Below are 25069 nucleotides of genomic sequence, written 5' to 3' on the forward strand. Positions count from 1 at the left end.
CTTGGCTCCTCGGTCCCAGGCCCTCCATCCTCAAGCCCCAAAGCAGGACAGAAAAAGGCCTCAGTCCTGCCTCCACCCCTGAGCTTTCCCCGTCTTGGTGAAGGCCACCCACACTGCACAGGCTTCACGGGGGAGCTTGGCCTTGGTCTCGATACTTCTTCCTGCCGTGGGCTTCAGCCTGCGTCTTCCCATCCTTCATGGCTCAGCAAAGATTTGCCTAATTAGTGATTAAAATTTGTTTTCTTGTCTTTCGCTGTCTAGACTATGTTTTCTATATTTTTTCCTTTTTGCAGTGACTTAGAAGATATATATCCTGTTTTTATCCTGCTAGCCATTAACTCTCAGTTCTTAAAACCTTCTTAAACTCAAGTTTCTCTAAGACTCATCACCAGAAACCAAACAGCATCCGTGGACTCTTTCCATTCAAGAGGACAGGAGCATCTCACTCCCAACCATGTATAAACCAAACTGATTTTATAGATTTTTTATAGATTTGGGCTTCTTATACTTATCAATAGTGTTTTTTTTTTTTTTAAATAATGTGTCTTCTGTTTCAAGAATTGTCTTTGATTTTTATATTATGTCTCATAACCATATTCAGGATGATTTAGATCTAACTGGTCCCAGGCCGTTGTTTGTTGTTGTTGCTTCTGGCCTGAGCCTTCCCTGTCTGCATGTTCTTTCTTTTCTTTTCTTTTTTTCTTTCTTTCTTTCTTTTTTAAAAAATTTTCTTTAATTTATTCGAGAGAAAGAGAGTGAGAGGGCACAAGCAGGGGGAGCAGAGGGAGAGATAGAAACAGACTCCCCACTGAGCAGGGAGCTGGATGTGGGGCTCGATCCTAGGACCCCAGGATCATGACCTGAGCCGAAAGCTGATGCTGAACCGACTCAGCCACCTAGGCGCCCCTGTCTGCATGTTCTGTATTCTTGTTCCTTCCCCAGCTGGCGGGGGCCTTCGTGGTGGTGAGGTCACCTTCTCCGCTGGGCAGGATGTCCTCAGCAGGAGGGGGCTTGGCAGGCCTGTGGGCTGTTCAGACCATGACCTAGAAAGCTGTTTCCTCCCGGGATGGGGTGCTCTGGGTTGGAGGGTCCTTTCCTCTTCATGGGACAGCCTCCTCCCAAGGTCTGTGGCCTGCCTACCCTTTCATTCCCAGCACAGATCCTTCGAGTTGTTTCAGTTGGAAGAGATGTTCAGGGTGTGTGTGCAGAGGATGACCTTGATGGGCTGTTCCTAAATTCCTTCCAGAGCCTCCAATCATCCTACCCTGACTCTTTCCTCCCAGTAGTGGGAGGGGCTCGTGTGCTTCGCTCGGAATGTTCCGGGTGAGCCTCGGATTCTGTCTGCCTGCGTGTCGTGGCTGCGGGGAGCAGACTAACCCTGTATAACTCCTGACCACCTCTAGGAAGACAGGGACAGAGGTTGGGGCAGGAATCGGGCCAGATGTGGAAGTCCTATCCCAACCCTGGGAGTTGGGGCCAGCACCCTGGGCTGTGAGAGTAAGTGCTGCTTGGTGGGCAATGCCCAGTAGTCAGCGTCCCAGAGGATCCACTCAGATGCCCCACCAGCAGGGAGTGGAATAAAGGCATGCCTCCTGGAACTCACAGGGGTGGGTGGAATTCGGGGACCACCAAGATGGGGAGCAGGGACTGCCCCTACCTGCAGGGTCAAGCACAGAGAGAGAGAAGCCTTTGACTTCCTGTTGGTATCTTTCTTTGCCAAGAGAGCCAGGGAGAGGCTGCCCCCCTGGTCAGCTTCTGGTGCAGGCCAGGACAGAGCTGCAGGGGGCTGGGAGGGCGACAGAGAAAGAGAGAAGCAGAAGCCACATTCGCCTCTGTGTCTTCTCAAAGCCGCTTTCCTTCACAGTCCAGAACCTGTTTCTTCAACACTTGTAAGGGCCTGGTCTTGCGCTGGGTGCCGTCCCATCGTGAGGACGACAGACAAACCAGCAACCTCTAGGAGGGAGCTAGAGGTCTGGTTTTGGAGCTCTCCACGCCTCGTTCCTGCACCATTCCGCTGGGAGGTGGTAGTCACAGACGGACAGAAAGGGTCTCAGTGCCGGATGTCCGCACATGGACTTTCTTTTCTTCCTTCTTTAAAGACTGCCTCGGTGGTGTTCCCCATTTGGTGTGGGAAAGAGTTCTTGTAGTGGGTGGCTACAAAACCACGTTTCCTCAACTTTACAGGAATTGAGGGATTTGGGGGGATAATCTTGACATTTCCTGGCCACTCTAGAAGCCGGCCCCTCTCCACTTGGCCAGCAAGCTCTCCTTGGAAGCCGAGAGCTCTGTGTCGAGGCCACCGTGCAGGTACCCTGGGGCCCTTGGCAGTGCAGTGGGTGGGGACAGGGCCAGTACCTGGGGCGGCCGGGCTGCTTCCCAGAGCCTGGGGTTCTGAAGGTGTGGGGTCCCAGGGTCGGAGTAGTTGGGTCTGTCTGGCCTCCCTGGGCCGGACTGGGCCTGGCACTCCCAGGCGTGGTCCTGCTGGGATGGTGCTCAGAACCCAGAGGGAGCCTCTAGCTGGTCTCATTTCTGACCTGTAAACAAAGCCTGCAAGGATAAGAGGCCCCTCATGTGTGAATCGGCTAATTAATCTGACTTACTTAGAGGAACGCATAGTGCCCCAGCCTCCTTCGTGAAGATTAGCACTTTTTTGAGGAAGTGCGAGTCTGTCAGGACAAAGCAACACAGAGTTGTGCCTCTGATTTGGGGAGAGCAGAGGGCCGCTGGGCCAGGCTGCCTGCCCACGTCTACCCCATGTCAACAAGGAGGGAGGCTGCAGGTTAACACTCATTTCAAGAGGGTGAGTGAGAAGCCAGGGGCCCTCACAGGTGGGTCACTGCGGGAAGGATGGCTCAGGGGCCTTGTGGACAGAGCTGGTACGCAAAGCTCCTGCCCACCTCTAGGAAGACAGGGACAGAGGTCAGGCAGCATCCTGCGCGTTCTCTTTGATGGTGACCCAACTTCTCTTTCGATAACAGTGACCCATAGAAACTGACCCCAACTCCCGTAAGCAGAAGAGAATTAAAGGCAAGGCATGGGGGGCTAGGGATGGAGTTTGGAAATGGGGTGTCTCGGAGTACCCTAGCCAGAGCCTCAGGAAGCTTTGTGGGCAGTGGTCAGGGCTCTGGGGTCGGGTGGGGGCTTAGGTTGGCCACACTGTGGTCTTGTACATTCCAGGAGGAGTGCATCACGTTGGGTGAGCTGACCCCCCACCCCCTTATTAATAGTTCTTCTAGACTGTTTCCAGAGGCACGGCTGTCCCTAGGGTGTGCAGGAGTTCTGGGCAAATATTTTTTGCAGGGCCCCTGTCTATATATAACAGTACGATTAAAAATGTATTACAAGCTCCTGGAGCCCATGTGGAGTATCGTGAGGTTTTGATGCAAATTTAGAGGAATAGGGGAGAAGGGGTGCTAACCCGTCTGTCTCCTGTCCCATCAGTGCTTGCAAAAATCCTTCTCGGTGCACACACACTCTCTCTCTCTTCAGGTCCAGAAACCATCTCTCTGTGTTCTTTATTGTCAAGTGTGCCGCTCCTGGCTAATTTCATATTTCTATTTCCCAGAGCAGGAAAAAAAGAGTAGCAGTGCACTTGTTATTCACAGTGCAGGGCTCCCTGGAACCTGCCTGTCTGGAGACACCGTGGTTCTCTTGCCCCTGCATTCCCGAGTCCCGTGTATTCAGTTAGTGCTGCTGATCGAGTGTCTCCTGGCTGGGCTTCATCCGTCTGCCTGGGAAGCTGGCCTCTGGCTCTGTCAGAGGCTGTCACCATGCTTCATTGATGATGACCACTGGTGCAGATCTGGCCCAGAGGATGTAGGAAATGTGAACTGGTGTTCGTTTCTGGTCAGGTCCCATTTGCCGTTTGGGAATCTCTAGTGTCAGCAAAGGACCACACATCTTCCAGCCACGTCCTCGCTGCAGTCCTTAGGGTGCGCTCCTCTGACAGGAGTCCAGAGCCCTGGACTCATCCTGTGACTGATGTGAGTGAGAGTCTCCAAAACGATGGTGTCAGGCACTGCTCTGGTGGCTCAGTCCCATGCATGTCCATGAAGGGCGTGCCCCTTGGGCTGGTGGGGGTGGCTTGTTCGCCTCAGACCCTGGGACAACCTAGCAGGCACGAATCCTGGAGCTCCTGGGGCATTTGGTGGGCCCCACGCACCATTTGGAGGGTTGGAGAGTGTCTCCAGGGGGGCAGCAGGGCACACATGGGTAGGAGTCAGGTGTGGGCCTCTGCCCAAGGGCACTGCTTTGGCCACACTTTTTTCCTTGGTGTTCCTGGAATGCACTGGGCTCATTTCCTCCTCAGGGCCTTTGCACTTGCTGCTTTATCCCCTGGAACTCATGGCTCCTGCAGGGCCTGCCCCTGGACATGGGGATGTATCAGCCAAGCCTGGTGCCTCTGTTCCAGGGGGAGGTGGGCTCTTGTGAAGAGGACAGGTCAGTTCTTTCGTAGAACGAGCCACCACGTGGGTTTGTCCGCTGTGTCCTCAGGTCAGATTGAGTTTATGCGTTTGGTGCAGCAACGTCCCCGAAGGCATACGTGCATGCCACGCTGGGGTATGTGATGGCGAATTATTTTGCCCTTGGCAGGAGGGGCCCTCACTGCTTTGAGGACCCTTGTCCTGTCTGTGGGGGTTTTCCCCTGTAAACGTACTGTTTTTCCCTTCCTAATTCATAAATACCTCCTGGGGAGATACTTTGAGATTATGCAAAGCATCCTTTCTCACACTGATTCTTAGCAGCGGTGGATGGTTCTTATCTGTGGCGATCCTTACTGTGGTGTTTACCATGGTGATCTTGTATCTCCATCATTTCTTCTATGTCAATTAATTGAATCCACTGTGAGGACGAGCTGCTCCTCCTGCTCCACTCATTATCCCATTATTTATTTATACCAGTGTGGACTCGTGGATATTTGTTTTATTCTGCGGGTTATAACCCATTACTGTTGTTATTTATTGTTCTGTTCAAGTTATCTCAGATTTGGCAAATGAGATTGGATCCTCTGGCCTTTAGCCATGCTTGGGTGTGATTTAAAAAGAAAAAAAAATTTTTTTTGTGGTAAAATACACTTAACATTTACCATCTTAACTCTTTTTATGCGTACAGCTTAGTGGTGTTAAGCACACTCACACTGTTGTGCAACCACCACCCCCACGCATCCCCAGAACTCTTCCCATCTTGTGAAACTGAAACTCTGTCCCCGCTCCCCAGCCCTTGGCAACCGCCCTCCCCTTTCTGTCTCTAGGGGTTTGACGACTCCAAATACCTCACATGAGTGGAATCGTGGGGCATCTGTGACTGGCTTCTTTCGCTTAGCACAATGCCCCCCAGGATCATCTATGTCGTGGCACGCTGTAGAATTTCCTTTATTTTGCAGGGTGAATAGTATTCCACTTCAGGGTGTATATAGTACATTCTGCTTGTTTATTCATCCGTCGATGACACTTGGGTTGCTTCCACATCTCCGCTGTTGTGAATAATGCTACTGTGAACGTGGGTCTACAGATACCCCTTGGACAGCCCGCTTCCAGTTCTTTTGGGCATATACCTGGAAGTGGAATTGCTGGGCCAGGTGGTAATTATATTTTTTTAATAAAGATTTTATCTATTTATTTGAGAGAGACAGAGCGTGAGAGGGGGGAAGGTCAGAGGGAGAGGCAGACTCCCTGCTGAGCGGGGAGCCCGATGCGGGACTCGATCCTGGGATTTCGGGACCATGACCCGAGCCGAAGGCAGACGCTTCACCAACCGCGCCACCCAGGTGCCCCCGGTAATTATATTTCTAACCGTTTGAGGGACCGCCGTACTGTTGTGCACAGCGGCTGCACCCTGTCACCTGGGCTGAGGCGAGCTGGCCCTGAGGAGGGGGCAGCACTGCGGGTGGGGCCCTGGAGGGGGAGGGGCAGCAGTGTTCTCTTGGGGACAGCCGGAGAGTGTGCGGTCTGGAGCTGCCACCAGCTCACCCACCCAGCCTCCGGGGAGGCTCGTCACTGCCGGTGGGCAGGCAGTGTTGCCCTGCACGGATGCCAGGCAGTGCCGGGGTGTCTGTGGGGCAGGGATTTGGAGGAGAGAGGGGTACGGGACATTTGCCTGATGTCACCTTGCTTGCCCTGGGACTCTGCCCTTGTGTCCTGCTGTGAGGCCTGGTGGCCTGGTCCCCTGTGGGGACTGGGGTCCCACGGGGCGCCCGATCCCACACGTCCTCCTCCCTCAGTGCCCTGCAGCGGCGTCCAGTGACGGCTGGGCCCACTGAGCTTGCCTTTATCCCGGATGTGGTGCTTCTGGTCATTGCCGGCCTTGCTGCTCTGGCTCCGCGTCTAGGCTCCTGCAGCCCACGGAGTGGCGCAGGGCCACGTGGGCTGCCGTCCTGGCTCTGGAATTAATGAACATCCCAAGGTTGCTGGTGCGGGAGCCCAGCGCTTCACCCTGGACGACACTCGGCAAGTGAGGACACAGCATGGGGAGCGTCTGAAGGCCCGCAGAGCATCCTGGCCACGGCCCAGAGAACCTGGCCCTTATAGCCCCGGCTCTTCCCATAAATAGACCAGACAAGATCCTTCGTCAGATGGCGTGGCCTGGTTTTTGTTTTGGGAAATCTGGACTCGAAGGGGCAGCAGAGAGCCTCAGGCCCTGGGAGGGCTCCCGGCCCCGGGAGCGGCAGCTGGGCAGGCGGGCAGAGGACGGTCGGCGGTCAGCCTGCCCTGGATACCACGGCAGGTCCCAGAGATCTGAGCAGGAACAGAAGCCAGATTTGAAGGAAACCAGAGTCGGGCAGGGTGCCAGACTCTCTGTGCCTGTGAGGACGGAGATGTCCAGAAAGGGGCTGGCGGCCCAGGGACCCAGGGAAGGGGCGGCCCGTGGTGAAAAGCACAAGCCAGGCACAACTTCCAGACCTGGGGACCCAGCACATGTGGGCGCAGAGGACAGGTCCCCTCCATTCCAAGTCTCACCCTTTCAATCCTTCCTGTGACCTCTGAGAGAAACTGAGGCTTAGGGAGAGGAGGGATGAGCCAGCACTGTACAGCGAGGCTTGCTTTCTCCCCGTCAGGGCTTCTGTGTCTGCTCTACCTCTGAGGGGCACAGCCGCCACCGTTCTGAGCATGGTCTAGCATCCCTGCTTCCTGCTGTGGCCTTGACGGGCTCCCCTGCCCCCACCCGACCAGAAGGGAGGTCCAGGCTGAAGCTGCCCACTTCCTGTGGGGGCCAGCTGCCTCACAGCTCCCTGGGGAGAAGCCCTGCCCACCAAACCACTCTTCACCCACCAGCCAGGCCACTGGTCCCTTGGTGAGCCTGTGTCTTCCCTCTGGCCAGGTGGACCCTCCTGGAGGAGCAGGACACAGCCTCCTAGACCCCTCGGACTTGGGGCTTCCTCTCTGGAAAGGGTATTGGATCATGCTCCCCGTCTACAATTGCATTCCCTTCCAGCAACTGTGTAGGCTCGGCTTTGGGATTCCCAGGAAATGCTGGGGTGCTGGGGGCATGGGAAGAGCCCCATGGCAGGAGCCCTAGCTAACCTCTGGGGGTAAAACTAGCCTCTCCGCAGGACTGGAGGAGAGATGCCTGCCTGGAGCTGCCCCCAGTGGGGCTCTGGAGTGGGGCTCGTGCTGGTCCCAAGAAGGGATCTGGAAGGCGGGGTCCTCCCCCCCATTCCTCTTGCGCTGGCTGTGCAGCATTCCCATCCCCCTGGGCTTTACACTCACTGCTATGTGTCACAGGGGCTAGAAGGTCCACTCTAGGAAGGGGAGCGTTGGGAGCCCCACGTGGCCAGCCTTGGGCATGCCCCGACTTTGCTGGAGTCCTGTCTTTCTCCTTATCTGATTCAGGGGGTGACCTGTGCAGGTGGAACCCCTCCTTCCTGCTCTCTGGAGTGCTCCCTGAGCAGCAGCCCCGCTCAGCTCTGTCATTTCAGGACCCCGGGACCACCCAGAACCCCTGCCAACGTCTGGGCTGAGTTGTGTCCCCACCCCTTATTCATATATCAAAGTCTTAGCCTCCCAGGAACCTCAGAATGTGACTGCATTTGGAGATAGGGTTTTTCCAGAGATTGATTAAGTTAAAATGAGGTAGCATTGGGTTCAATGTGACTGGCGTCCTTGTAAGAAGAGGAAATTTGGACATAGACACACACAAAGGAGTGACCATGTGAGGACACCAGGAAAAAGTGGCCAAGGAGAGGAGGCCTCCGAAGAAACCAGCCCTGCTAACGCCTTAATCTTGGGCTTCCAGCCTCCAGGACTGTGAGAAGTACATATCTGTTGCTGGAGCAGCCCAGACTGTGGTACGTAGTTGTGGCAGCCTGAGCAGACTGAGACAGAGGTGCTGCGGGTGGCCCTGCTGTCTTGAGGGAAGATGCGTTGGCAGCTTCTTCTCAGAGCATTGAGTTCACAGATGCAGAGTGAGCCTGGGTGAATGCTGAGGAATGGTCCTGGGGTCGTGAGGCCCATGGGCCCCGCAGCAGGACTCTGTGGGCTTTGCTCCGCAGGGTGAGTCTTCTGGCAGTTGGGGATGGCTGGGTGGCAGTGTCCGTGGGGTCTGGGGTTCTGTGGGTGCACATGGCTGGTGACACCTTGGCCCAAGGTCCCTGCCACCAGTTAACATATTGGGGTGTTAGCCCCCTCACAACGACCCTCAGCACCCCAAATAACACACACTTAAGAAGAAAGCATACGTTGGTGCTGCTAGACAAGCACCCCTGCCCCCCAGTGCCTTGACCCGCCGTGCTGGTTCTGTCGGGACCAAGCTGGGGGTGGAAGAGCTCAGAAGTGCTGGCCCCCAGCCGAGTCAGAGGCCGGGAGGAAGGGTGAGTGTGCATGGCCTTCGAGGAGGCAGGGAGGCCTGATGTGACAGTAGGGCAAAGATGTTGATTCCAGCTGGTGTGTGTGTTGTGTGGACTGGGCTGCCCCAGGGCCAATGCCAGCTGAGGGAAGGGGCTGTCAGCAGGACCTTGAACAAGGAATTTGGACCTTATTCTGTGAGCTGTCCTCCACCTCATGTCTCAAGGCCACAATCTGCTGGGGCCCAGCTGGTGAGATACGGGAGCTCAGAAAGAAAAATTCCACTTTTTGATATTTTGGCAAATGTTCCTGCAGCAAGAGTCATTTTTCTTTTTTAGTGGAGAGCGCCTTGTTACTTATGTGAGTGTTAATTTGTGACTGGGGACATTCCCCGACGCAGTCTTTGTGCTGAACGAGACCTGGGAAATGTCAGCTGGAGTGTCTGTCAGTTCTTGTGATAGATGGGCAGGCCTGTCATGGTCCCAGGGTCTGAGCCTGACCCACTGACCCCTCTGCCCTGGCCAGACTGGGAGGCTGGCTCCATTTCCTGGAGGCCCTCTCTGGCGCTGATGTGCTCAGAGGCCAAGTATGGGACAGTCTGGACTCTCATCGGCTGGACAGGCCAGCTCCCACGGGAGCCACCCTGGTGCTGCCTCATTTGGTGGGAAGACCGCCAGGCCAGCCCCTGCGCTGGCTTCCTGGAGGCACTCTTGCCGGCATCTTGTCTATCCTGTTTTACTCCCTTATCTTTCTCTTCCTGCTCCCACTCCTTCCCTCCTCCTTTCTTTGAACCCATTGATAGAAGTCCTTCATAAACATCTCAAAAAATACAGAATATACTAATAAGAAAGCAGAGCCCACCCCCCCAAAAAAAGAAATAGGGGCGCCTGGGTGGCTCAGTTGGTTAAGCGACTGCCTTCGGCTCAGGTCATGATCCTGGAGTCCCGGGATCGAGTCCCGCATCGGGCTCCCTGCTCAGCAGGGAGTCTGCTTCTCCCTCTGACCCTCCCCCCTCTCATGCTCTCTCTATCTCATTCTCTCTCTCAAATAAATAAATAAAAAAATTAAAAAAAAAAAAAAGAAATATAATGAGGACATAATAAGTAATAAAAAAAAAAAAAAAAAAAAAAAAGAAAGCAGAGCCCACCCCAAACTTTAACACTGTTAACTCTTTGTCACACATATTTCCAGACCCTTCTCATTTCATGTTGATGATAATGACAATAACTGGCTAGTGTGCGAGGCACTGTGCTGAGCACTGTATCTCCTTTAACCCTCACACCAGGTGTGCAGATACCGTTACCCTCATTTTGCAGCAGCAACACTGAAGCTCAGAGTCCGCACAGTTAGCCAGCACTGAGGTCAGCATTGGGAATTGAAGCAGAGTAACTTGGAGGCCATGCCCTGATTCGTCAGGCTCAGCTAACATTTAGCACAGAGATATACATGACTTTACGTAAGAGCATCATACTGGCACTGGGCCTGCCTTTCTAAGTCAACAATACATCACGGATGTATTTGTTCTTTAAGTGGTAAAAAGTCTCCTCTGCGAAACTCTTTAGAGCTAGCATAAATTTGTAAAATCTGTAGCTTTTTTGCAAGTCAAAGAGATTTTTGAAAGCAATCCGACCATTTACATTTATTGTTATAACAGATATGTTTGTTGTTACTTCAGTCATCTTATTTGCATTTTCTGTTTTTCTGTTCTTGTGTTGTTTTTCTAGTCTTACGTATTTACTGTATGATCTAATCTTTCATTTCCAGGAATATGGAGGGTATATATTAGTTTTATAGGTTGTGGCTTTTACAACTTCAAATAGGATTCTTAAACTAGTATTTATCAACTTTAGCAGCTTATCGGTAACTGTTGATTTCCCTATGGAACATTGAGAAATTAATTGCAATTAAACTACTTCTTTCGTTCCTCCTGTGCCCTCTTTCATTTTTATTGACTTGTTTGACAGTTTTTGCCCCAACTTATTAAAGTTGAATTAGGAATTATTTTTATGTTGCACAGCTTTCCTTTCCAGAATGTACGGTAAACAACATCTGGTCTGTAATCATAATTATCGCAGTGGAATGGATGCAGAGGCCAGTTCTGGTAGTTTCAATCTGATTTCCCCATTGGTGGGAATTTGATTTTGAAATCAAGCCTGGGTTGCATAAAGCAGCAGGTGAGGAATGATGGGGGAGGGGTGTAAAGCACAGCCGAGACAGATGCCCTGGAGAGGACTCTGTCCAGCAGCAGAGGTGGGGCACAGTGTCTCTATGTCCCCTGCTCCTGGAGGCTCTGACTTGCTCAAGGTCACACACCTGGTTAGTTTGCTGACTTCGGGTTCCCATCCCAACCTCTTGGTGTCTAAGGCAGTGTTCTCTCTAGGCCATTGTTCCCTAAGCATTAGGAAAAGAGATGGATTAATGTGGCCCGAAACAAGACATTGAAAAAACACTGGACCCTATCAAAATCCCAGCTGGCTTCTTGGCAGAAATTGACAAGGTGATCCCTAAAGTTCATATGGAAATATAAGAGACCCAGAATAGTCAAAACAACATTGAAAAAGAACAGAGTTAGAGGACTCAACACTTTCTTATTTCTAAACTTACTACACAACTACAGTAATCAAGACTGTGTGGTACTGGCAGAGGGATAGATGTACAGATCAATGAAGCAGAACTGAGGACCCAGAAATAAATCCTCACATTGATTTTTGACAAGGGTGCCAAGACAATTCAATGGAGGAAAAAATAATCTCATCGACAAATGGTGCTGAGACAATTGGACATCCACATGCAAAAGAATGAATTTGGACTTCTGCCTCATACCCTATAAAAGAATAACTCAAAATGGATTGTAGATGTAAAGATAAGAGCTAAACCTCTTAACAAATAGAGGAGTAGGTCTTCATTCTTTTGGGTTAGGCAAAACCTTAGAACACTAAAAGCACAAACAACAAAAGAAAAATAAGTAAGTTGGACTTAAGGAACGTCCTTTATAACTTCAAAGAACGCCATCAAGAAAATGAAAAGACAACTTACAAATTGAGGTGGAAATGTTTGCAAATCCAATAGGGACTCGTATCTAGAATATGTGAAGAACTCTTACTAGTCAATGAAAAAATGAAAATAACCCAATTGCAAAATGCGCAGTGGGTCTGAGTAGCCATTTCTCCACAGAAGAGAAACAAATGGCCAATAAGCGGATTCATCACACCTGCTGTCATCAGGGAAATTCAAATCAGAACCCTGGTGGGATGCCACTCCACGCACTCAAGGATGGCTAGAAGAAACAAGATCGGTGATAACAAGTGTTGGATGAGGAGGTGGAGAAGTCGAAATACTGCTGCTTCCTCACTCCCCGCTGGTGGGGATGTAAAATGGTGCAGCTGCTTCGGGAAGCAGTGTGGCATGGGGTTACCCTAGGACTTAGCAGTTCCACTTCTAGGTATATCCTCATGAGAAACGAGAACCTCTGTCCGCACACAAAACTTGCGCACAAATGTTCAAAGGAGCACGATTCACAAGAGCCAAAAAGTTGAAAGAACGCAAAGGTCTATCAACCAGCGAATGGATAAATAAAATGTGGCACATCTGTACAATGGAATATTAGTTGATAATAAGACGGGAATTTAAGTATCGACGTATTTTACAGCACGGGAATCTTGAAAACATGGTGTTAGGTGAATGAAGCCAGCCATAGAAGATCACGTACTGTATGATTCTGTTTATAGGAAATGTCCAGAATAAGCAAATCCATAGAGACAGAAAATAGATCAGTGGTTTCCAGGGGCTGGCTTGTGCGTGTGTGGGGGAGATGCTGGGGGAATATGGGAGTGCCTGCTAATGTATACGGGGTTTTTTTTTGGGGGGGGGGTGATAAAAATGTTCTAAAATTGATTGTGGTGATGGTTGAATTATACACTGTATAAGTGGGTGAATTGTATGATATGTGAATTATAGCTCAGTAAAGCTGTTATGTATTAAAAAAGCACAAGTCTCATAGTGAGAAAGTTATTCCTCTCTCAATTCTATTTTAAACTTTCAGATTGAGTCAAAGGGAGTCTCAGTTTGATGCTAACAGGTCTCTAATGCCTCTTCAATTTTTTTGTAACAGAGAGAGATTGGGATTCAGGCTCAGAGTCTTAGCCTACAGAAATATCCAGCTAGAATTTAACAAAACTGGGTGAGGCAGGAGTTGTGATGGTGGTGAAGAGAATGTGGGAGTTTGGTGTCCCCCCCCACTGGATCTCCTGTGGGCCAGTGTTGGGGGACAGGCCTATGTTCCCAAGCCTGCCCTGCCCCACTGGGAGATCTGATCTAGCACTGTAACTTCCTTGAGCCTTAGGCCTTAGAGTCCCCCCTGGAAATGGAGTGTCCCTCTTATAGAATTTTAGGGAGGGTTGAAATGGCATCATATTTGAAGACCTCTGTAGAACACCTGGTGTACAATGGGGACTCAAGCCCAGGTCCCACCACGCCCCTTAGGAATGAAGGGCCGAGGCTTGCCACATTGAGGCACAGAGTGGGGATCCCATGCAAGGAGCGGGGCATGTGGGGGTCTGCTCAGGGATGGAGAGTGAGCTACTGTGGCCCCCAGGGAGGCTGTGGCCTTTCTTTTGTAGGCAGAGGCAATGATCCAGGGAAGGAGAGGGTTTCCTGCTCTTAGTTGTTTGTTTGGGGTCTTTCTACTGGAGCTCTCCAGGTCCTATTGGAATTATGGAAAGATGAGGCCGGGGATTGAGCTTGGCATTGGGGGCACATGTCTGTTGGGACTTCCTGGTTTTGAGCACTGGAAACCAACCTTGGGCAGCTTTGGACAAAAGAGGGATTTTCTGGAGCAAAGTTATCTTGAGGGGCCTGAAACCAGGCCCAAGAAAGGGCAGGGCCTGCCAGGTGAACTTACCGAAGCTCTGGGGTACGCAGGCTCAGGGCTGTGGCACTCAGCGACCTGTCTGCAGTCACCTTGCTCGGGAAAACATAAGGCCTAGCTCCGGCGGCAGCCTCCCCTCCAAGCTCTAGCCTGCACACTGGGGGGAGGGAGGGGTGTGGATGGCACATGGCAAGGGCCACATGGGGCCACCAAATGAGGCAGAGAGCAAGGGAGGCAGGGACTCTGCCCCGAGGGCGTCCACAGACAGACTCCTCCAGAAGGGGATGTTCTGGAAGGTGCAGAGCAATAGCGCACGGAGACGCGGGGGAGAGGACAGGAGTTTCCACAGGCTTGCTCTCACTTCCTGGCGGCCGGTGCCCCCACAGATGGCTGGTGCTCCTTGTCGGAAAGTGGAAAAATGAGGATGTAAAACATCCTCTGTGGGGCTGAACTGCGAAGGAGCCCCTGCTGGTTGGCTTGAATCCCATGGGGCTTTAGTTCTCACGCCTGTGATGTGTGGCAGTTGGGGTCCAGCGCCCCCCATAAAGCTTCCAGGGCCGCCCTTGTCTTCCCCAGGTGGCTGGGAGGGGAAGGACGCCCCGGAGGTGGCTGATCCCATTTTGGTAACGCACCCGCTAGACCATCATTACGAAAAGGGAGGAGAGAGGAAGGGACATGGTTCTGTCGGAGCTAAAGGAGCTCCAGGAATGGAAATCTTACCACATGCCAGCATTCTGGGGGACTCCTGTGGCGAGTGCACGTGTGTGTGTGTTTCCGAGCGGAGACGAGTTTTGGGTGACCGCAAGCTAATGCAGATGTGTGCTGCCTTGTCCCCCGTCAGAGTCTGGATCCTTCTGTGTTTGGACCAGCTTTCTTTTTTTTCTATTCTCAGTCGTCACCGCTGCAACCTTGACAGGCCCCGACAGTCTTGGTACGGGAGGTTCCAAGAATGACAAGGTTGAGCGACAGCCTTGGTCCCTGTCACACGTATGTGGGATCCTAGTGCATGTTCCCCTGAGGCTCCCACTACAGGAGCCGGTGAAAACAGTGACCCCGGCGCCTTGTGGATGGGGACAGGAGGCACACTTGCTTTCCAGGGAGACCCTGGTTCCCAGAATGTCGGTGTTTTGAACACTTTAAAATTCAGAGTGACAGAGGAGGTCTGTTAAGCCTTTAGATTCTCATAAATTGTTTTAACTCTTCGTTTTCCTTTCTAGTGACTACTTTGTCACAAACCAAACAGCAAAGGAACAGAGCCTAGAAGGAAGGAGTAGGGCAGGCATCTAATAATTTACCAAGTTCTGAGAACTAGTGAGTTGATCGGATGACAAAAGAGCCACCAGGTCGCAGGCCCCTGCAGCAGCACCTGCGGGCCGGGGTAGAGTCCTCCCTGTGAGCCTCCCTCCTGCCTGGGTTGGGCAGACGGTCACAGAGTTCAAGAGCAGAGAGGGTTTGGGGTAAGAGCCAGCATCGGGGTCCAGGGACACCAGGCTGGACAGACACAGGCGGGCTCCTGTGGAGTGCCCTTCAGACCAGCGTGCTTCAGGGACTTCTTTCATATTTATTAAATGGGGGAGAGGAAACAGATTCTTATTAACAAAAATTACATGTAGAAACAGATACACTTGCCACTGGCAGCAGGAAAATCAAAGTCCTGGAAAAAACTCCTCAAAACAGAGCCCACGTTCCATATCTTGTTCTCTTTGTCAATTTTCTTTTGCAGATTTTGAGACAGAGCATCCCTGGGATGCATACTAAGATGCTTGAAAATCAGGCAATGACACGACCCCCGCTTTCTTTCTGGAGAGCCCCTCACCAGGCTTATTCTGGTGGGTGGTCTGGAGGGGTGAGCCAGTGCCAGTCTGAGGTGGTCATCCGCGGGTCCTGGGCCGGCAGTGCTGGGCTCGAGGTGGGCGGCCTGTGCGGTCTCCCACGGTCAGCCTCCGGACTCAGTGTGGTCAGCCACTGGTCTTGGGGCAGGGGCCACCCATGGTCATCAGTGTGACATCCGTGTGTGTGCATTCCACCGTGCCTGAGAGAGAGGGGCTGATGTTGCGAGGAATGTCTGGCCTGTCCATTTGTGGGTACTGTCAGTTAGAGGTCTCTGGCTTCACGAGGAAACCTGAGGCACCTGGCATCATACTGCAGATTGATCTCAGTGAGCTCTAGTGCCCTTCAGATGGGCACGTGGGAGGGTCCCTGCTAGGCAGCTGGGCCAATTGGGGCCCTGGTTTCCTGACTCTGGCAAGGCCCAGGACAGCATCCAATGGATTCCGTGCCCTTGGGTCAGCCCACCTGGAGGCCAGCCAGGGAGGAGAGCCTGACCGCTGGCATGGAGGGAGACCTCTAACTGTCCTGGGATCTCTGAGGCCAGAGAGGGCTGCTCCTCACCAGATTGAGTTCTGGGTCATGGTTACATTGGGTCCCTCTGGAATAACCCCAGGCCTGTAGGCCTGTGACATAGATGGCCCCCTGCCTGGGGTGCAAGGGTCCCTCCAGATGAGGGGGCTGCCCTGCTGTTTGCTGATGTCCCACTGTCCTGCCCTAATTGCCACAGCAGGCCTGGTCTGGCCCAGGGGCCCACCCAGGAGATGCTCCTTCCACCTGGGACCAGGGTCTGATTCCTAGACCCTGTGTGTCCCCGGCAGGCCTCCTCACCCCTCGGTCTGTTTTTTCATTTGGAGAGCAAGCAGGTGGATGACATCATGTGGCTTGCCCTTGTTCTGTGGCCCAGGCTGCATGTGCTCTTGCAGCAGCCATGTGAGGGGGAGGGATGACCAACTCCATTTATAGGCCCAGGAAGCCTTAGCACCTTGGCTGAGGTCACCTGGCCAGACAGAAACAGTGCTGGGAACCCAGAACGCCGCAGTCTGTTCCCACATGGACTCGAATGGGTTCTATTAATAAGACGGGTTTGAGACACCAGTCTGCCCCCAAACCACAAACATGGGAGATGTCAGTGGCACTAGAGAGGAAGTAACTGTTGCTGTTGTCCACCCTCACCCACATGGCGGTGGAAGGGGATTGACCCAGGGTGTCCCAGCCCTTCCTGTCTGTGTCTCAGAGGACATGTCCCATTGTTTGGGGGTCATTTATTCACTCATCTGCAAGCACTTGCTCACTCCCCGCCTGGCCTGGCAGGACCCTGTGATCTAGGCATGAATCAGAGTGTGGGGGCCTGCAGAGTTCCCATGGGCCTGACCGCCCCTCTCTCCTCCCACAGACTGGTGACCTTGGCACCCCCGTCTTGGCCCCCATAGCTCTGGCTCCTACCCTTCCTCTGTATTTTGGACCCCTTCCCTGGAAGTCCAAGATGCTGCAAACCCATGTTTTCATGGGGGCTGCCGCTCCTGCTTCTCTCATCCTGTGCCCCTCAGAGAATGGCCACCCCCTTCCTCCCACTGCCTGCTGGGACCCTTTTTAGTTTCCTGCAGCTGATGCAACACATTACTGAAAACAAGAGAAACTTATTCTCTCACAGGTCTGGAGGCCAACGTCAAGGTGTTGGCAGGGCTGTGCTCTTTCTGGAGGCTCGTGAGGAGAACCTGAGGGAACTCTTGGCCAGTTTAGCTGGTGTGTCAGATGGGCAACAGGAACTGCCAACTTCTCCGATGTTTTGAGAGAATTTGAAAATCTGGTTGTTTATGCGAAATCCTCTGGTTCTTAAGTTGGAGCAACTAATTTAAGCTTTTAAAAAGCCCTGAGTGAGGTCACCAAGTTGGCAGAGTAGGGGACTCAGCCTCCATCCCCCAACAAAGATGAATAATTAGGCAGCTATCCATAAACAACATCTCTGAGAGAACTCCGGAGTCCACTTAAGAAACTTCAGTGACACAGTAGAACAAAAACCCTGAGAAAAACGGTGCAAGACGAGAAGGAAGGCAGCTCCATGTTGTTTACATCATCCCGTCCCCCAGGCCAGCACTGCTCAGTGCCAAGAGGGAACTCCACAGCACGAACGAGTTTCCCACACCGGGAAAGAGAGAGTGGGGTGAGCAAGCAGCTTCCCCAGCCTCTCTGGGCAATGAACAGAGGACCCAGTCCATGTCACCCCATCCAGTGAAGCTGAGATATCTAGAGACAGCTAGGAACTAGAAGGGCAGGGGTTACCAGCGTGAGGGGTGACCATGGTTCCCAGTCGTCTGCTGCGCAGGGGACACGAGCAGCTTTTGCTGCTGAGAAAACCAATGGCCAGCACAGCTGCTGTGGACCCCTGCAGATTTTCCCACTGAGTTTTCACCCCACAGGCTTTCACGTTCACAGAAGCTAGCTGCTTGAATCCCTCCAGCTCCCTCCTCCCATCCCCTTAAGCATGGGATCTGCATCAGCGCCTGCCCGGGCCTCTGTGGCTGCACAAGTGAAAACGCCAGCCTAGGCCCTCTGGATGAGCCCCCATGGCCATGTACACACAGGGTAGCCCCTCCAGCTGTGCACATGCATGCCACTGACCTGCCTCCGTGTCATCAACCTCCACTGCCACGTGTGCACCCATGGTGTGACCCTGCAGCCATGGGAATGCACACTGACAGCCAGGTCACTGGTAACTGCTAATGTGGCTGTAGTTGGCTCTGGTTCTTGCTGTTGGTCCTGGCGCTTGTCACGTGCATGTCTGCAACCAGACCCTGCCACTACACACGCACCTGCAGCTGGGCCCCACAGCTGAGTGTGTGCACGCCAGCCAGCTCTGGCAACTACCACTGCCTGCCGTGACCTCTAGCCGCTGGGCCTGGAGGTGCCACTGAAGACCCCAAGAGTGCTTGTAGCTATTGCAGACCAAAGACTATGCAGCTGTCAATGTCGTGGATCCTAGCAGCCTAAGCCAATGAGACATCGTGTCCTTCCTACCCAACCTGCCTCCCCCTGGACCCAGAGCCACCACACACCCCTGCAGTTGGTGCCCTGCTTTTGCGCACTAGATCTGGGGTCACAGCGTGACCCAGTGTGCTCCCACCTACAGGTGAAGGTCAGTTCATAAAGTCTGAAAATGCACAGAAACCTGTGCAAGGCTACAGGGATTATGAAGAATCAGAAAAATGTGACACCATCAAAGGAACACAGTAGACTCCCAGTAACTGATCTCAAAGGAAGGCAGATACATGAATTGCCTAATAAAGAATTCAAAATAATTCTTCCAAAGTTGCTCCGAGAGCTCTAAGAGAGCGCAGATAAACAATTTAACAAAAACCAGGAAAACAATACAATAACAAAATGAAAAATTGAACAAAGAGATGAAAACTTAAACAAGAACCAAACAGAAATATTGGAGCTTAAAAATACAGTGATGGAAGTGAAGAATTCAATAGAGAGCGTCAACAGCAGACTGGACTGTGTAGAAGAGACACTCAGTGAGCTAGAAGGCAGAAGGTGCTAATTAGTAACATAAGAACACGTGAAGGGGCGCCTGGGTGGTTCAGCCGGTTAAGCGTCTGCCTTCGGCTCAGGTCATGATCCCAGGGTCCTGGGATTGAGCCCCGCATCAGGCTCCCTGCTCAGTGGGGAGTCTGCTTCTGCCTCCCTCTGTGTGCGTGCTCTTGCTCTCTTGCTCTCTCGTTCTTTCGCTCTCTCTCAAAAGACTGGAATCATACCAAGTAACTTTTCTGATTACAGTGGTATGAAACTAGAAATCAACAACAGGAGGAAAACTGGAAAATTCACAAATATGTGGAAATTAAACAACACATTCTTGAACAACCAGTGGGTCAGAGAAGAAATCGAAAGGGAAATTGGGAAAATACCTTGAAACAAAAATGGAAACACAGCATACCAGAACTTCTGTGATACTGCAAAAGCAGTTCTAAGAAGGAAGTGTATAGTGATAAATACCTACAATAAAAAAGAAAGATTTCAAATAAACAACCTAACTTACTACCTCAAGGAACTTGGAAAAGAAGAACAAACTAAGCCCAGAATTAGCTGAAGGGAGGAGAAAACAAAGATGATGGCAGAAATGAATGAAATAGAGAACAGAAAACAATAAAAAGAATCAACAAAGCCAAGTAAACTTAAGATGTAAATAAAATTTAAAAAAACATTACAACCAACATCACAGAAATATAAAGGATCATAAGAGAATAGTATACAACAGATTGGACAACCTGGAATAAATGATAAATTCCTAGAAACATACAACCTACCAAGACTGAATCAGGAAGAAATAGAAAATCTAAACAGACCAATAATGAGTAAGGAGATTGAGCTAGTAATCAAAAATATTTCCAAACAAAGAAAAGCCCTGGCGTAGATGATTTCACAGGTGAATTCTACCAAACATTTCAAGAAGAATTAATGCCAAGCTTTCTCAAACTCTTCCAAAAAATCCAAGAGGAAGGAATACTCCCAAACTCATTTTATGAGGCCAGCATTGGAAACTACAGGCCAAGATCCCAGGTGAATGTAGATGCAAAAATTCCCAACAAGCTACTAGCAAACCAAATTCAACAGCACATTGAAAGGATCATGCATATGATCAAGTAGGATTCATCCCTGGGATGCAGGGTTGTTGCAACATATGCAAATCAATAAATGTGATACACCACCTTAACAGAATGAAAAATAAAATTCAGAGGATCATTTCAATAGATGCAGAAGAAACATTTGGCAAAATTCAACCTCCTTTCGTGATAAAACTCTCAACAAATTGGTTATAGAAGGAACATAGCTCAACATAATAAAGGTTGTGTGTGACAAGCCTGCGGCTGTCATCATGCTGAATAGTGAAAGGTTAAAAGCTTTCCTGCTAAGATCACAAGCAAGACAAGGGTGCTCACTCTCACCAGTTGTATTCAACTTAGTATTGGAATTTCTTCTTCTTTTTTTAAAGTTTATTTATTTATTTATTTTTAGTAATCTCTACACCCAATGTGGGGTTTGAACTTACATAAGACCCCAAGATCGAGAGGCTCACGCCTTCTGACTGAGCCAGCCGGGTGTCCCAGTACTGGAACTTCTAACCAGAACAGTCAGGCAAGATAAAGAAAAGGCCCCAAATAGGAAAGGAAGAAATAAAATGGTCCATGTTTCCTGGTTACATGATCTTATGTATATAGAAAATCCTAAAGACTTACCAAAAACTGTTAGAATTAATAACCAAATTTATTAAAGTTTCCGGATACAAGAATCAACATACAAAAATCAATTAAATTTCTATACACTAACAATGAACTATCTGAAAAAGAAAGAAAACAGTTTCATTTATAATAGCATCTAAAATGTTAAAAGTATTAGGAATAAATTTACCCAAGGAAGTGAAAGATCTATACACCAAAAAAAAAAAAAAAAAAAAAAAAAAAAGATGAAAGAAATTAAAGAAGACACAAATAAATGGAAAGATATACTGTGTTCATGGATCAGAAGAGTTAATAATGTTAAAATGTCTGAACTACTCAGAGCCATCTATAGATTCAGTGAAACACTATTAAAATTCCAAATTCCAATACAAAACCAACCCTAAAATTTGCATGGAACCACCAAAGACCCCAAATAGTCAAAGCCATCTTAAGAAAGAACAAAGGTGGAGACATCATTCTTTTTGATTTCGAACTAGATCTCAAAGCTACAGTAACCAAAACAGTATGGTATTGACACATAGACCAATAGAACATGATTGAGAGCCTAGAAATAATCCCACACATATACAGTCAGTTTATATTTCACCGGGAAGCCAAGAATACTCAATGGGGAAAGAATCTTTCAATAAATGTTGTTGGGCAAACTGGATGGTCACATGCCAAAGAATGAAACAAGACCCCAGTTCTATACCACTCACAAAAGTTAACCCTAAATGGATTAAAGACTTCAGTGTAAGACCCAAAACCTTAAAAATAGAAGAAAATATAGGGAAAAAGCTCCTTGACATTGGTCTCGGCAATGGTTTTTTGAATATGACATTGATAGCATAAGCAACCAAAGCAAAAATCAGTAAGTGGGACTACATCCAACTAAAAAGCTTGTGCACCGCAAAGGAAACCATCAACAAAATGAAAAGGCAACCTATGGAATGGGAGAACATATTGCAAACCATATATCAGTTAGGTTAATATCCAAAATACACAAGGAAGTTCTACAACTCAAAGCAGAAGAAAAATAATCTGATTAAAATGGGCCAAGAGCCTGAATTAGACATTTTTTCAAAGAAGACGTACAGAGGATCAGTAAATACTTAAAAGGTGCTCAACATCAGGGAAATGCAAATCAAAACCAACCATATCATCTCACATCTGTTAGAATGATTATGAAAAATGCAATATAACAAGTGTTGGCAAGGATGTAGAGATCAGGAACCCTCGCGCACTGTTGGTGGGAATGTGGATTGGTTCTTCAGTATGTCACATATGTCACTAAGGAGGTTCTTCAAAAAATTAAAAATAGCACTACCCTATGATCCAGCAGTCCCATTTCTGTGTATATATCCAAAGGAAATGCAAACTGAATATTGAAGAGATATCTGCACTCCCGTACTCATTACAGCATTATTCACAGTAGGCATGAAAGCAACCTAAATGTCCATCTGTAGATGACAAATTGATAAATGTGGTTCATATATACAATGGAATATTACTCAGCCTTTATAAAGAAGGAAGGAGATCCTGCCATTTGGGATAGCATGGATGAAACTGGAGAATATTATACTAAGTGAGGTAAGCTAGCCACAAGAAGACAAATGTAGAATCTAAAATACTCAAACTCGGGGCACCGGGGTGGCTCAGTCCGTTAAGCCTTTGACTCTTGATTTCAGCTCAGGTCATGATCTCAGGGTCATGGGATCGAGCCCCTTGTAGGGCACCCCGCTCAGCGGGGAGTCTGCTTGGATTCTCTCTCTCCCTCTGCCCCTCCCCCTCCATGTGCTCTCTCTCTTTCTCTCTCTCAAATAAATAAATCAATCTTTTAAAAGATACTCAAACTCATAGCAGGTGGAGAATAGCATGGTGGTTGCCAGGGGCTGGGAGGAGGGGAGAATGGGAGGTAATGGTCAAAGGGCACAAAATTTCAGTTATGCAGGGTAAGTTTTGGAGACCTTTAGCTAACAGGATTCTGTCATATACTTAAACTTTGCTAAGAGGGTCGATATTATCTGAAGTGTTCTGACCAGGAAAAAATGATGATAAAGGGGCTAAGGGGATACTTTGAAAGCTGGATATGTTTATGCCCTTGACAGTGGTGGTGATTTCATGAGTGTGTACTCATTCCCAAACTCATCGAGTTGTATACATTAACTACGCACATCTTTTTACATGCCAATCATATCTCAATAAAATGGTTAAAAACCCCCGAAAAACCCCGAGTGGGTCATAAATGTGTGATTTCAAGGAAATACATCTGCAGGTCGACACAGTGGGGACCCCCAGTGTGAGACCATCGGTTTATGGATAATAGATGGAAAATCAAAAGCATGGGAGCTAGATACGGCAGTGATGGCTGGAGGGCCAAAGGGAGGGTAGGGGCCGTGCACCTGCAGCTGGGGGATCTGAACCAGGTGCTGAAGAGAAAATGGGAGTTTACCAGATGGCCAGGGTGAGGAGGGCCAGCCGTGAGGGCTGTATTGGCAGGAGGGAACTGTCTCAGCCACTGGGGTGAGGTGTGTGAGCCAGGGGCTGGGAGGGCAGTGGCAGGCTGAGGGCCTTGGCTGCCAGAGTACATACAGAGCAGCCTGAATCCCGGCGGGGACAGGGGTCCAGTGAGGGCTCTCCAGCAGGAGAAGACTGTGGACCGTCTTGGGGGAGGCAGCAGGTCAGTTGCTGCAGAGTCCGGGCCGGTGACCGATGATGGAGGAGGGGATAGATGCTGGGGGCACGGGGACTGAGGTCAGCTGCAGGGGTACGTGCTCCATCTGGGGAGTCCACCGCTCAGCAGCATGCACTGTGGTCAGCCTGTGTTTTGCAAGGGAAACTGGAATTCCAGTTTTTTTTTTTTTTTTTTAAAGATTTTATTTATTTGACAGAGAGAGTGAGAGAGCACAAGCAGGGGGAAGCAGTAGAAGGAGAGGGAGAAGCAGGCTTCCCACGGAGCAGGGAGCCCGATGCGGGGCTCGATCCCAGGACCCCGGGATCATGACCTGAGCCGAAGGCAGACACTTAACCGACTGAGCCACCCAGGCGCCCCTGGAATTCCAGTTTTGAAACATGAAATCTCATCACTTTGAGCGTTGGGTTCAGAACTTTCAAAATACCTTGTGGGTCGACCTTAACATGTCTGTGGCAGATTCAGTCCCCAGTTGGCAGTTTGGGCATTTATTTATCTTGGATTTTGGGCTTCTGGGGGTGGGGTTGGGGATAACCCAGATAGACCTTCTTCCCCTGATGGGGCTCACCACCATCCAGGGCTCTGGCCTCAGTGACTGGAAGTGGAGGCTCTGGGCAGATGGGACCTCTGGGGTCACCTGTCTGTACCCTCCCTGGCCTGGGGTTCAAGCCTGGCGCCTAGCTGGGGTGCTGGGCAGGGTCCTTCTGGTCCTGTCAGTCTGGTGGGAGGTCCCCCTGGGACCCTCCTCGCTGTTGCCCATCCTTGGTCTTCTGTGCTCTGGGAATTTGAACCGTTTCGTTTTTGCCCTGCAGGCTGGCCTGATCCGTATGGAGGAGGAGGAGTTCTTCATCGAGCCCCTGGAGAAGGGGCTGGCGGCCAAGGAGGCTGAGCAGGGCCGTGTGCACGTGGTGTATCGCCGGCCACCCACCCCGAGGCCCCCTCCTCTGGGGGGGCCACAGGTCCTAGACACAGGTAAGGCTGCTTGGTGAGCCCCAGTTGTCCGCCTGGGGGACCCAGGCATGGGCCCCAGGCCGAACCTGAGCCCTGCTCTCACCGACCACGTGGCACGGTGTGGTGCTGTGGTGCCGGGCTGGGGTCCTCTGCTCTTGCTGCACGTGGGCCACAAGCTGACAGGTCTGGTACCTCCGTAGCCGGCAGTGGAGGCTGCCCAGGGGCCCCCGTTCTGCTGCTTGAGGGCCAGCTGGTGTCGGGGAGCAGGAGAAGCACAGAGCAGGCCTGCAGCTGGGCCTGAGTCCCATGCCCATGTCTGTGAGCCCTGCCTCTAAAGAAGGTGTCTGCTGGCCCCACACAGCCTCCCTCTTCCTCTGTGCAGACCATCTTCCCTGCAATTACGACTGACCGCCCCTCACTGGCTGCTCACAGGGAAAGGCTCTGAGCTCTCCTCTGGCCCTGTTCAGACCCTGCTTCCTCTGGGAGACGTGTCCGTGTCAAAGGGAGGAAGGGGAGGGAAGTGCGTGACAAAGACCCCAGAGGTGCCCCCACGGCCTCCAGAGAGAGGCCTGTACACAGACTCTCATGGTTCTTTTTTTTTTTTTTCTTTTGTGACTTAGAACCAAAGCGCACTCTGGGCCCAGGAGCGTGGAAGAAACTTCTGGGTGGGCCTGGTGACAAGCAGCCACTCAGACCTCAAGCCCAAACCTCCCCAGCATTCTGGGGATCTTGG

The 25069-nt window shown here is 50.7% G+C and overlaps 1 protein-coding gene across 1 annotated transcript in view; it reads left to right on the top strand.

Annotated features, from left to right (window-relative positions):
- ADAMTS2 (ADAM metallopeptidase with thrombospondin type 1 motif 2) overlaps window positions 1–25069 on the top strand; it is a 214447-nt gene that overhangs the window by 47637 nt on the left and 141741 nt on the right. The window contains exon 3 of the mRNA XM_032395767.1: window positions 24198–24357. Coding sequence (XP_032251658.1) covers window positions 24198–24357 — 160 coding nt within the window. The remainder of the gene's footprint in view (window positions 1–24197; window positions 24358–25069) is intronic.

The sequence above is a fragment of the Phoca vitulina genome, unplaced genomic scaffold (assembly GCF_004348235.1).
Source record: "Phoca vitulina isolate PV1807 unplaced genomic scaffold, GSC_HSeal_1.0 scaffold87, whole genome shotgun sequence".
NCBI lineage: Eukaryota > Metazoa > Chordata > Mammalia > Carnivora > Phocidae > Phoca > Phoca vitulina.